Genomic DNA, 12,428 nt, shown 5'->3' with positions numbered 1-12,428 from the left:
GTCTGTTTCTGGCCAGGCCTGAAGGGGCTGATGAAGGGCAAGGAGAAGTCAAGGGCTGCAAAGGAGGAGAAGAAGAAGAGAACCCAGAGCCCAGGCCCGGGCCAAGGGTCGGAGGCCCCTGAGAAGAAGAAACCCAAGATTGATGAACTCAAGGTGAGGGTCTGGGAGCAGACCTAGCCAGAAAGTAGGGTCACACCGGGGGCAAGACAGAGGCCGGTGGACCGGCCTCACCCCCTGACAGCCCGGCCTGGCTCAGGTGTACCCCAAGGAGCTGGAGTCAGAGTTCGACAGCTTCGAGGACTGGCTGCACACGTTCAACCTGCTTCGGGGCAAGACGGGGGACAACGAGGACGGCGCAACTGAGGAGGAGCGCATCGTGGGGCGCTTCAAGGTCAGGCAGGGAGCACAAGTGGGCCCTAAGTCCTGAGCCCCCCACCAGCTCTTCTCCCGAGCCCAAGCCCGGGGCTGACAGCCAGGTGGAACTGTCAGCCAACCCGGTTGGTAAAATATAAAAATACTTCCACGCTGATTGATAAAGATCATCTGCCCTAAACCCACCTCCCCACTCCACCCCCCTCAGAGTTGCCCCCCCCCACTCCAGCCACTCCTTCCAGAACCCCTGACTCTCCGTACCCCAGCAACCAAAGGGTTAAGGCCCCACCGCAGCTAAAGGGTTACGGCCCCACCGCAGCAGGGCGCAGACCCTCAGTGCTCTTGGCTGTCTTGCATGCCACCCCTGCCTGTGCCACGGGAAGCTGCACCCTGACCCACTCTTGTCTCACCCCAGGGCTCCCTCTGCGTATACAAAGTGCCACTCCCAGAGGACGTGTCCCGGGAAGCCGGCTATGACCCCACCTATGGCATGTTCCAGGGCATCCCCAGCAACGACCCCATCAACGTGCTGGTCCGGGTCTACGTGGTCCGGGTGAGAGGCCCCTCACATCCTTTCCCCAGGCTCCCGGTCCTCCCACCCAGGAAGGGCTGAAGCAGCTACAGACTGACAGCCCCCAACTGGAAGACACCAGGGAGGTCAGCTGGTCTAGTACCATCCTTTAGAGAGGAGGAAGCCAAGGCCCAGAGAGGGTCAGGGACTTGCCCAGGGTCACACAGCAAGTCCCTGGTCCGTGCTTCTGCCCCTCACTGTCATGGGACCATCAGGGAGAGGGGCAGGGACACTGGAAGATGAAGGTGCCTGGGCCCTGCTCAGGAGCACCCCTCCCATCCCAGGCCACGGACCTGCACCCCGCAGACATCAATGGCAAAGCTGACCCCTACATCGCCATCCGGCTAGGCAAGACTGACATCCGTGACAAGGAGAACTACATCTCCAAGCAGCTCAACCCCATCTTTGGGAAGTAAGGCCTCCTGGTGTCCCACTCCACCTGCCCCAACTTCCCCAGAGCAGACCACCTCCTACTCCACCCTACCCCAGCCCAACCCTCAACCCTTCTCCCAACCCTGTCCGACAAGGTCCTTTGACATTGAGGCCTCCTTCCCCATGGAATCCTTGCTGACGGTAGCCGTATACGACTGGGATCTGGTAGGCACCGATGACCTCATTGGGGAAACCAAGATCGACCTGGAGAACCGCTTCTACAGCAAGCACCGCGCCACCTGTGGCATCGCCCAGACCTACTCCACGTGCGTGGGGCAGGGCGGGGCAGGGCGCACCTACTACACCCTGACTCCAAAACCAAGATGCAGACCGTGGGATTTGGGAAGGTGGACATATTATGGTTTCTGTCCCAGCCAGGCCTCCACCCCGCCAGGTTCTGGGCTCAGCCTTCAGGGGCCAGGACTGCAGATTCCAAGACAAGGAGAGAGACAGGGGATTCCAGGACAGAGGAAGCAAGATGAGGAGAGAAAAGCGGGCTGGGAGGAGAGGCAGAAGCACGCTAGGAAGAGTGCGCTGAGGATCTGGCCGCCCTGTGCCACTGCCAGGCTGCGTGACCCTGGGCAAGGCCCTTAACCTCTTGTGTTATCAGTTCCCTCAGGGAGTTTTTGAAGTTCAGTTAGAGGGGACACGGTGGGGGGATGGTGTGGGCTGCCCTGGGGGAGACTGGATACTCATCCTTGGGACACTGAGCATGTGGGCCGGAGCCCAGGGCAGGAAGGATCAGCCTGCAGCAGCCCTGGTGTGTCAGCTGATCCTGGAACGCAGGGCAGGGCTCACTTGCTGACACGGAACAACGGTCAACCTAAGGAAACCGGCCAGGACCATCTACCACCTGGGGATGGCCCAGCCGCACCCTGAGCCCCACCCAGCCCATGTGTCTCCTCCGACAGACACGGCTACAATATCTGGCGGGACCCCATGAAGCCCAGCCAGATCCTGACCCGCCTCTGCAAGGAGGGCAAAGTGGACGGCCCCCACTTCGGGCCCCCTGGGAGAGTGAAGGTGTCCAACCGCGTCTTCACAGGGCCCTCCGAGATCGAGGACGAGAACGGTAACAGGATGCTGGACAAAGCTACGGGGGTGTCAGAGGCCAAGGAAGGACCCACACTTCCCTGTGGTGGGACCACCCATCCGCTCATCCCTCCTGTCCCCCTCCTGTCCGCCTAGCCTCCACCCTTTCTCCCCATCCCACGCAGCGTTTACTCACTTGTCCCCTTCACTCTCTCTCCCGGCATCCCTGTAGGGTAGGGAGGTTCTCCCCATTCTGCAGATGAGAAAACCGAGACCCAAAGCGTTTCAGTGACTTGCCCAAGGCCACTCAGTTCTTACAAGGCAGAGTGAGGGCATAGACCCAGGTCGGTCTGGCTGTGCCCACACTTTTGCCCCCCTGGCACCTCCCAGAGAATCAGCAGGTATCTCTGCCAGGAAACCAGTGCCAGCCATCTTCAGGGTGCTGGGACAGGATGCGGGTTTTTCTCTTCCCTGACCTCGTAGCCCAGAACTCTCTGGTCAGGTTCTCCCAAGCAGAGGAAACCCAAGGACACAGACTTTTCTGGGCCCATGAGGCAGCTGAGAGCTTGGGCAATCCACAGCTCCCTCTGTGCCTCAGTTTCCCAGCAGTAAACTGGAGATGGGGCTTCTTTGTGCCCCTGAGTCGCTGGCCCAGCACAGGTCTCTTGTTTTGCTGAGCCCGTGTGTGAGCTCACCACTAGCACCCACAGGGCAGAGGAAGCCCACGGAAGAGCACGTGGCACTGTTGGCCCTGAGGTACTGGGAGGACATCCCCCGCGTGGGCTGCCGCCTGGTGCCAGAACACGTGGAGACGCGGCCGCTGCTCAACCCTGACAAGCCGGGCATCGAGCAGGTGACTGGCCTGGCCGGGATCTGAGGTTCTTTGGTATTTGGGATCAGGGAGTCCCAACCTGGGTCCGTAAAAACAGATCCTCCTGCTATTCACTGCGTTCCCTTCATACGCACACACCATGGCCCTTCACCGTAACTTCAGGGTTTGAGTCTTAACTTTGTGTGAGAATTACATCAGCTCAGATGGAGACCTAGGGTATCTCCCTCAGAAGCTGCCACTGGCTATTGGTGACGTCATAGGAACTGCTGGCATCCAAGGATGAAAACTGATGAAATGGGTCCTGACAGGACAAAGGTTGGGAGGGAGAGGAGAGCTGGCCTTGCTGGGCAGAGGGAGGAGTCCGTGAGACCTGCCACACCTCCTCCCTCAGGGCCGCCTGGAGCTGTGGGTGGACATGTTTCCCATGAACATGCCGGCCCCTGGAACGCCTCTGGACATCTCCCCCCGGAAGCCCAAAAAGTGAGCTGCTCGGGCCCAGCACCCCTCCCTCCATGCTCCCCAAAGGCGTCCTTCCTGTAGGAGGCTCCAGGCCCAGGTCTCCCTAGTCAGTCCCCTGTGGCCTCGTTGGGGGAACAGAGCAACCCATCAGGAGGGCTGTGGGGCCTGCCCTGGGCGGGTCCCCTTTGCTGCAGCAGGGGCCACACCTCCGTGGCAAGGTCAGCGAGGGCTGTGAGTTCACACCGGCACGCTCCGGCAGACTTTGTCATCACAGACCCACTCCTCCACGTGCGTGCACACACACAGCATCCCCGTGGGTTCCCACACACACACCCACGAGACACAGAAGCCCTGAGAGCCTGCTCCAGGCCGTCATTCAGCTCTACCAAGTTTTATTTAAGGCATCTGCTGATGAGATGCACAGGGTGAGTGCCCAGAAGAGGCGGGAGGCTGGGAGAGTGGGGCGTACTGGGCCAGGAGCTACGCCATCTGCCTTTCCTAGTTGACACTGGCCAGGTCACTTTGCCTGCCTGGCCCTCAGTTTTCCCATCTGTAAAGTGGCAGGATCAAGTCGCTGCCAGCACTGGCCTCAGCGCCTGCGATCAGGGCCAAGTGCGTAGGCCTGTGAGGTTGCACGGGGCCGCACGCTTATTTCAGGATGGCAGCCTTAAAATTCTTAATGATTTTTAACAAAGGGGCCCGCGTTTCCATTTTGCACTGGACCCCGCAAATTATACAGCCCGTTCTACCTGGCATAGTCTCCAGGTGGGACCCTGAGTCTGCTGTTCCAGGGCCCGCCACCAGGGGACACCCCAACCCGTTATGTCTCCAGGACTTGCAGTCCAGGACAGAACTCCAAGAGCCACAATCCAGGGAATTTTTAGCAGCTGACTCAACCTCCCTCCTAAAGGTTGAGACGTAACTACCTCATTTATCATGACGATGACACTTCAAGGGGAAAATCCCCTTTGGGGACAAGGATGTAAAGGAAATCAGATTCCATGGTGGTCCACAGCCAGCTGCTGGGCTTCAGTGTGAACTTTTATTAGAGCTGGAGTGGAGCTTCCGGCCTCTGGAGACGGGGGAATCTTGCTGCCGACTCTCCAAGCCTCGCTTCAGCCATGCCTGCACCCCCCTGCACCCCCCACGCCCTCCCCTGCAGCCTGGGCAGCCTCTCCGAGGCCTGAGTCAGCCTCCCTGTCCAGAGTGTGATCTGGGTCCTGGCATTCCAGCCCAACTGGCTCTCCCCCAACCCGGCTCTCCTCATAAGAGCCACGCTGGCTGGGGGACCCTCTTCTCTCAGCCGGGTACCCCCATGTCTCCCCATCCCCTCAGCTTCTCCCCACATCTGCTCCCTCAGCCCCAGCCTGACCCAGGCCCCACGCCCACCCCCAAGTCCCCAGGACGTGTCCCGCTCGTCTCATCTCCAGCCCCGTCCTAGCCCCAAGACCCTGGAGAAGCCCCCCGCATGCTGCTAATCAGCCCCTCCCCCTGCCCAGGTACGAGCTGCGGGTCATCGTGTGGAACACAGATGAGGTGGTCCTGGAGGATGATGACTTTTTCACTGGGGAGAAGTCCAGTGACATTTTCGTGCGGGGGTGGGTGAGAGTTTCCCTGGCCGGGAGGGGGCTGAGCTGGGTGGGCCCATCTCCCTGCGAGGCAGGAGAGGAGGGAGAGGACAGGGGGGCTGTGGGTGGAGAGAACCCCCACAGGTGTGGCCGCAAGTCTGGAGCAGGCGACGATGCTCCACAGGTGGCTGAAGGGCCAGCAGGAGGACAAGCAGGACACGGACGTCCACTACCACTCCCTCACGGGCGAGGGCAACTTCAACTGGCGCTACCTGTTCCCCTTCGACTACCTGGCTGCCGAGGAAAAGATTGTCATCTCCAAGAAGGAGTCCATGTTCTCCTGGGACGAGACTGAATACAAAATCCCCGCGCGGCTCACCCTGCAGATCTGGGACGCCGACCACTTCTCCGCCGACGACTTCCTGGGTGCAAGGCTGGGACCGGAGCAGAGCGGGCAGGGGAGGGGGAGGCAGGGGCAGGGGGAGCCCAGCCCAGGTTTGGGGGTGCGGTCAATAGTACCAGATGTCAGAACTGACTCTGAGGTTGCCACAGGGGCCATCGAGCTGGACCTGAACCGGTTCCCGCGGGGCGCGAAGACGGCCAAGCAGTGCAGCATGGAGATGGCCACGGGGGAGGTGGACGTGCCCCTGGCTTCCATCTTCAAGCAGAAGCGCATCAAAGGCTGGTGGCCCCTCCTGGCCCGCAATGAGAATGATGAGTTTGAGCTCACGGTGGGTACCACTACTGCTGGGCAGGGGGCAGGGCTGGGCCAGGCCAGGGCGCTGAGGACCTGGCACCTAACCCAGGCACGGGGACCATTCTGTTCCTCTCTGCAGGGCAAGGTGGAGGCAGAGTTGCATCTACTCACTGCCGAGGAGGCGGAGAAGAATCCAGTGGGCCTGGCCCGCAATGAACCTGACCCCCTGGAGAAACCCAAGTGAGTGCTCTGCCGGCCAGGCCCCTGCCATGCTAGTCCCTGGGGGCACTGGAACGGGAAGGAGGGGCCAGAAACTTCTGGTCTCCTTGCACTCCACTCTGTAGGCACCTCTGCCTTCTCTGTCCCTTCCTAGGCCACAGCCTCATTGCAGGGGAGCCTCCTCCCTCCTCCCCTTCTTCCCCAAATCCACACCTCCCTCTGAGCCAGAGCACGGGCCCCCGGTACAGGAGAGCTGCACCTCTCCCGGGGAAGGCCCCACCTAGCTGAGTCAAATGCTCTTCCTGGTGTTCGCCAAAGACAAACAGCTGCAGTGCTGGACTCTGGGGCCTCAGGCAGCCTTCATGGCTGGGGGGTGCCTGGGACTATGAACTCAGCCCAGGGTCGGCCCCCGTCCTGGCCCCCACCTTGGCCGGGGCCCTCCCCACGCCCCAGCCCTCAGCTTCTGTGGCCTTTCTCCGTGCTCCCTCTGCTCCTCCTGCGGCTCCAGCTGGCCCGACACAAGCTTCATCTGGTTCTTGAACCCTCTCGAGTCTGCCCACTACTTGCTGTGGCGCACATATCGCCGGCTGCCCCTCCAGCTGCTGCTGCTTCTGCACTGCTGCCCCTCCCGCCCTCCTCCTCTGCCCTGTGCCTGGCTACCCGGTCAAGAAGATCCTTGGGGTCTGAGCCCAGCACCCTCCTGGGTCTGGTATTCCTCCCTCCCTCCTGGACCGAGGGCTTATGAGCTGGGCAGCATGTGGAGCACACACACACACACACACACACACACGCAAGTGCACACACAAAAGTATGCCCCCAAGTGCACACATAAGGATACAGACAGCAACTTTTAAGCTTTCGAACAGTATCATAGACTCAGAACTGCAAATAACTGTCTTGCATGTTCACGTATCAGGCCAGAGAGGAAGAGTAAATTGCCCAAGGTCACCTAGCCGTCAGGGTAGAGCTAGGATTCAGCCTCAGTTTTCAAACTGCCAATCCGGTGTCCTTCGCACTACACCACTCCCTGTCCCAGCAACAATCCGGACAGGCTCTAACCCAGTTCCACTGGCAGAAAGAAGTTGAGCGATGGACGGGAAAGGGGAAAGGCTTTGGCTGGGATTAGCCTCCAAGTCCTGAATAGTTTCTACCAGTATCCTCCTCCCAACCCCGAGCCCTTTCCTGCCCTGCAGGACAGTGAGTATCCCCATCCCATTCAAACATCTTAGTAACAAGCATATGAGGAGCACAGCTCGGTGCCGGGCACTGGGCTGGGAGCTTCCCGTGCACTTCCTCATGTCACCCTTTTGCCAACCCCGGAGGTGGGGATCTACTATTAACCCTGTGGTACAAGTGAGGAATCTGAGGCTCGAAGAGGTGCCTAACTTGCCTGTCACCGCTGGGACTAGAGACCAGGTGCCCTGCGCCCACATCCCTGTTCTGCAGCCCCCTCTGCGCTGAAAGGCTCTGGAGGGTGTGGTCCACGTCCTCCAGGAGCTGGAGGAATTTGAAGAAGCATAGTCAATACTTTGATTTTCCATCTTGACATTTCATAGAACCTGTTGTTTTTGTAACACAGTCAACAGAATGTAAGCTCAACAAGCCCTTCTGGGCTAGGCGGCCCTGCAGAAGATAGAATAGCGATCCAGCCCTGACGGTGGGCAGATCGGGGTGAGGGTGGCGTATACCCCACCGGGGCCCCTCACACCCCTGGCAGGACCTGGTGGGGACAGAAGCAGAAAGGGGGAGAGGTTGAGAAACACCGATCTCATCGAGAACATGGGGCAGCACCGGACCATATACAAGGAACCACTCAATAGGGGAGCTTCCTAATAATCGGAACTGCCTGCAGTGCTGAGGCTGCCCCTTCAAGCATTGACCCGCCATCACTGCAAGGGTGCAGGAGGTGTGATGCCTGCCCAGCTGCCAGAAATGCCGTCTAGGCCGCGGGAGGAGATGGGGCACCAGAGGGTCCTGCAAAGAGGACAGGGAATGCAGGCAGCACACCTGGTGCTTAGAGATGGGCTCAAACCCTCCCTCCAGCACTCAGTACTTTGGGGACTCAGTCCTCTTGGGGTCTAGCAGGGCTGAGGGCATGGGGTGCCTTGGACATGCCACCAACTGACCAAGACTCTCCCTCCCCCAGCCGGCCCGACACGGCCTTTGTCTGGTTCCTCAACCCCCTCAAGTCCATCAAGTACCTCATCTGCACGCGGTACAAGTGGCTCATCATCAAGATCGTGCTGGCGCTGCTGGCGCTGCTCATGCTGGCCCTCTTCTTCTACAGCCTCCCCGGCTACATGGTCAAGAAGCTCCTGGGGGCGTGAAGGCCCCGGGGCCTCCCTGCGCTCCCCTCCTGGGCCTGGGCATTTGCCCCTCCTCCGGCATGGAGGCCTCAGGGCCCAGGGGCCTTCGTCCTGCTGGCTGGGCTGGTGACACCCCCCCTCCCTGCCTGTCCTCACCACCTCAAGTCTGCTGCTGGCCCGGTCCCTCCCCTCGGGTCCCTGCCTGCAGGGTGGGGAGTGTGGGAAGGGATGGGGGCTCCAGAGGAAGCCACCCCACATCCTCCGCAGGCCTCCCCGCAGAGCTCGAAAGCGTTAACGAAATTCACTGAGAATCGAGAATCATGTCATGGGCCAGTGCCCAGGGCTTTCCAAAGAGTTAATGAGCAAAAAGTATCACCCTCCCCTCCCCCAGACATCATCTTGCAAGGGCAGCCGACACTAGCAGTCTTGGCTCTGCAGAAGTGCAGATCCTTCCCGCTAATCCTGCGGGGTGACTGCTTCCCCGGGCCGGCTCCCCTCGGCCCAGGCAGCCACAGCCCTGCGTGCACAAGCCCAGTCCTGCCCAGCCTGTGGGTCCTGACGGCTTTCCAGAGCTTCCTCAGCCCAGGCTAGCGCTCGCAAGCCTGGACGTCCACGCCCGGACGCCCGTGCCCCCTACCCGCCTGGCCCCTTCAGGGCTCACCCTTCCGGCCCTCCAGGGCTCACCCTTCCGGCCCTCCAGGGGCTGCCTGGAGTTTGCTTGAAGTGCTGCCCCCCTGCCTGTGTGAGCTGGGTTTCTCCTGGCTGTTTTTCCTTTCTCGAGTGGTGATTTTTCTCTTAATAAAAGAAATCAAACACTGAGCTGACAAGTCTGCAGTTGTCCAAGTGGGGGGACTGATGGGGGGCAGGGGGCAGGGTTGGCTGGCAAACTCAGTACAGGATGGGCCCCTAACCCTTTGGGGGGCCTTGTGGCCCAGGGTTCAAGGTGGGCCTAAGGACTTCTGCCAGACAGGACTGTCTGCCCAGGCTGCCCACAGGAAGAGCCTCACAGCACAGCCCAGGGGGCACCGCAGGCTGGACCCAGGGGCCCCAGAAGCTCACTAAAGGGTCCTGCAGGCCCAAGAACAGTCTGCAGGCAGAGACCCTGAAATGGCCCAAAGCTCCCACCGCCACCTGCAGACACTAACTTCTCCCAAAAGCAAGAAGGGAGCCCCGTGCCACAGGCCCTGCCCCACAGCTACAAGCCTGTTGTCAAACCACAGCCCGAGGCTGGGGACAAAGTCCCCTCGTGACACAGAGGCGGGGATAGGGGCCCGTGTCTCACCTGACCTCTTTAAAGAGATTCAGACACAACTCTTTGAAGACTTTAATCATGCCTGCAGGATACAAGTAACTCCTCTTGTCACCTTATCTTGACAGGCCCGACAACAGCAGCTCTGGAAAACCCAGGGAGCGGGCCCAGGCAGCTCCCCAGGAGATGCCACCTGTGGCACCAGCGCTGATACCAGCGTCTGCCCTTTTGAGGTCTGGCTCTATTTTGTGGGGACCCGGAACACCTGAGTCGGAGGAACTTGCAGTTCAGAGTTTATCTGGAAAAGAGTAAAGGTCATGACACTTCCCCCAGGGTCCCCCTGCCACAGGCCTCCAAATCCCTGGGAGCACTTCCTCCCCCAAACACTTCCGGCTGCCTGGGAAAGCCCGCAGCCTGCCTTCCTCTGAAGCCAAGACCTGGGCTCCTCGTCTGGCTTCTGCTCCAGCTCATCAGGCTCTGGTCACGTTCTTAACCTTCCCCTCTGATCCATTCTCTTGAGCCCTCCCCTCTGCTCTTGACCTGCCCACCCTATAGCCCCAGTGTGGCCCTGTGCTTCCCCCCCACCCCCAGCCTCCTGTCCACAATGGCCTCAAAGGAAGTATGGGCCATACGGTTCCCAAACGTCTGAGTCCTGTCTCGGGCCAAGAGGCCAGCGTGACCCCCCGGCTCACCACATCCCCCCGCTCAGGTGTAGCAGGGGGTCTGAGACCTCACGGGCCACACATCCCCAGTGCGTGGGCGTGTGACTGGCCTCAGCTGATGACAGAGGACCTACGCTCAGCCGCGTGTTACGACCTTAAGCACCACGTGGAGGATCCCACAGGAGCAGAGCAGAGCCAGCAACTGTGTTGCCAGTGGACTCTTCCCTGTGGAGAGGACGGGGAGATCCTTCCTCCTGCCAAGCCATGGGGAAGTTGCCCCAACTGTCACTGGAGCAGGCACGAGTGGGGGCCAGGGAATATCTGCCCCAGTTGGAACCTCCCCTCCCTCCCCATGTCACATCCTAGGCCAGACACCCAGGGCTGGCAGAGAGGGAAGAGTCTGCCCTCTGGGCAAGTTACAGAGGCGCTGAGTTTCGATTCTCCTTTCTGTGAAAGGGAGAGAATCACTTCCGCCCTATCTGCCTCACAGACTGGTTGTTAGGGACCAAAGAAGGAAGTTCATGTGGAAGGGCTCTGTAAGCTGGGAGGCCAGCACTGGCTTCGTCACTGCCTCTGAGAGCCCTCCAACAAGCAGCCGGTGCTGAAAACGATGGGCATCAAAGGGACACTATCACAGCCTGCAGCTCAAAGCTCCCACGCCTCGCGGCAGGGTGGGGGCAGGGGTGACACCTCACTTCCTAGTATCTCCTCCTGTCCCACGGCCTCTCCCAGCATCCCGCCTCCCCTCCCAGGAGGGTCTCGTCACCCACCTTGGAGTCTAGATACTGCTGCAGCAGCTGCTGGAGCTCTGTGTTCTGCCGCTCCAGAGAACGGTTTTCTATCAGCAGCTTGGCCCTCTGGGTTAGGACGAGGCTTTGGGCAGAAAAATCGGTTAGAGGCCCATTGAATCCTCCATCCTCTATCAAGTAAGGGCCAGGGGCTCTGTATTTCTATCTGGTTGGAGGTGGAAGAGGACCCCAGAAGGCTCGCCCACCAGAGCAGCCCTCCCGCCCTGAACGAGCCAGGCCAGTGGGAACAGAACAGGGAGGGCGGGGCCAGAGGGGTCTCCCCAACACTACAGCCCCCCAACAGGGTTGCCCTTTGGCTGCTTTTCTCTCCAAGGGTTCACGGGACAGGGAGGCGCCAAATGTGGCTGTTCCAAGCAGCATCCTTCTCCTACCTGTCTGCCCGGCTCCCTCCTCCCCCTGGGCCATACCAGACACACGTACTGGTATTTCTCCAAGGCTGTGTAGAGAGCGTCCCAGAGGTTCAGGGTGGTGGCAGGGATAACCGTGGTCAGGGCCTTCCAGTACTCGGAGTCCTTTGAGTCGTCTCGCACAACCTTCAGCAGCTTCACTGGTGCCCGAAAGTCCCTGAAGGTTGAGAGCACTGGTACCATCCTCTCCACCTGGTGTCATCCAGGCCCCCGAGCAGGGCCCATCACAGTGCCTGCACCTCACAGACTTACTGCCTTTCCACCTGTCACCTTCCCACCCAGCTATACAAGTTCATCACATCGTGGAAGATTCTCAGAAAGAACACCCGCTTGTCATCAACGTTCCTGATTCCTGGTGCCATTGTCACCTTTGTGAAAGCATCACTGGAGTTTCATCCACCAGCTTCCTCTCAATCAGTTTACTTCACTGGCTTCATAGTGTATTACTCTGCCTATTTCTTCCACAAATGTAGCAAAGCAGCTCTCAAAATTTATCTCCTCTCCATCCCCTCTAGGATAGGCTTCATCCAGGCTGTTCCCTCCCACCTGGACAAACCTTCCTACCACTGTCCTTGCATCCAGCAGCAGCCCCCTCCCTGCTGCCAACGTGATCTTTCTCAAATGCAAGTCTACTCAGGGCTCCCCCATGGCTTAAGATCCTTTTCTGGCTCCAGTCCACTACAGGGTAAAGACCAAGACCTTGGGCAATTTGGGTAAGGCTCTCAAGATCTGGCCTGGCTCCTCTACCCAAGCCGGTCCCACTCCTCAGATCCTTGACACTCCAGTCATACCTCTTTGTCGTGATTCTTGAAC

At 59.8% G+C, this 12,428-nt stretch overlaps 2 protein-coding genes across 7 annotated transcripts in view; one reads left to right on the top strand and one right to left on the bottom strand.

Moving 5' to 3' along the window:
• The window catches only part of OTOF (otoferlin), a gene marked incomplete at both ends in the record, with an annotated part of 91,654 nt that extends 83,145 nt beyond the window's left edge, over window positions 1–8,509 (top strand). For 3 of the 5 annotated variants that reach the window (XM_082852147.1, XM_082852144.1, XM_082852146.1), the window contains 13 exons: window positions 17–153; window positions 257–391; window positions 788–925; window positions 1,228–1,355; window positions 1,471–1,641; window positions 2,287–2,447; window positions 3,118–3,260; window positions 3,631–3,719; window positions 5,198–5,296; window positions 5,451–5,692; window positions 5,819–5,997; window positions 6,103–6,203; window positions 8,329–8,509. In XM_082852147.1, coding sequence (XP_082708273.1) covers window positions 17–153; window positions 257–391; window positions 788–925; window positions 1,228–1,355; window positions 1,471–1,641; window positions 2,287–2,447; window positions 3,118–3,260; window positions 3,631–3,719; window positions 5,198–5,296; window positions 5,451–5,692; window positions 5,819–5,997; window positions 6,103–6,203; window positions 8,329–8,509 — 1,904 coding nt within the window. Of the gene's footprint in view, window positions 1–16; window positions 154–256; window positions 392–787; window positions 926–1,227; window positions 1,356–1,470; window positions 1,642–2,286; window positions 2,448–3,117; window positions 3,261–3,630; window positions 3,720–5,197; window positions 5,297–5,450; window positions 5,693–5,818; window positions 5,998–6,102; window positions 6,204–6,690; window positions 6,767–8,328 lie in introns of all 5 variants that reach the window. The other 2 variants (XM_082852148.1, XM_082852145.1) reach the window with 1 other exon arrangement.
• Window positions 8,510–9,978: 1,469 nt separating this feature from the next.
• DRC1 (dynein regulatory complex subunit 1) overlaps window positions 9,979–12,428 on the bottom strand; it is a gene marked incomplete at both ends in the record, with an annotated part of 45,714 nt that continues 43,264 nt past the window's right edge. For both annotated transcript variants that reach the window (XM_082852172.1, XM_082852173.1), the window contains 3 exons: window positions 9,979–10,035; window positions 11,170–11,272; window positions 11,629–11,772. In XM_082852172.1, the coding sequence (XP_082708298.1) occupies window positions 9,979–10,035; window positions 11,170–11,272; window positions 11,629–11,772 (304 nt within the window). The remainder of the gene's footprint in view (window positions 10,036–11,169; window positions 11,273–11,628; window positions 11,773–12,428) is intronic.

Source organism: Leucopleurus acutus (assembly GCF_964270905.1).
Source record: "Leucopleurus acutus genome assembly, chromosome: 12".
Taxonomy (NCBI): domain Eukaryota; kingdom Metazoa; phylum Chordata; class Mammalia; order Artiodactyla; family Delphinidae; genus Leucopleurus; species Leucopleurus acutus.
The sequence above is the reverse complement of the archived record's forward strand: the minus strand, read 5'-3'. Positions and strand labels throughout refer to the sequence as shown.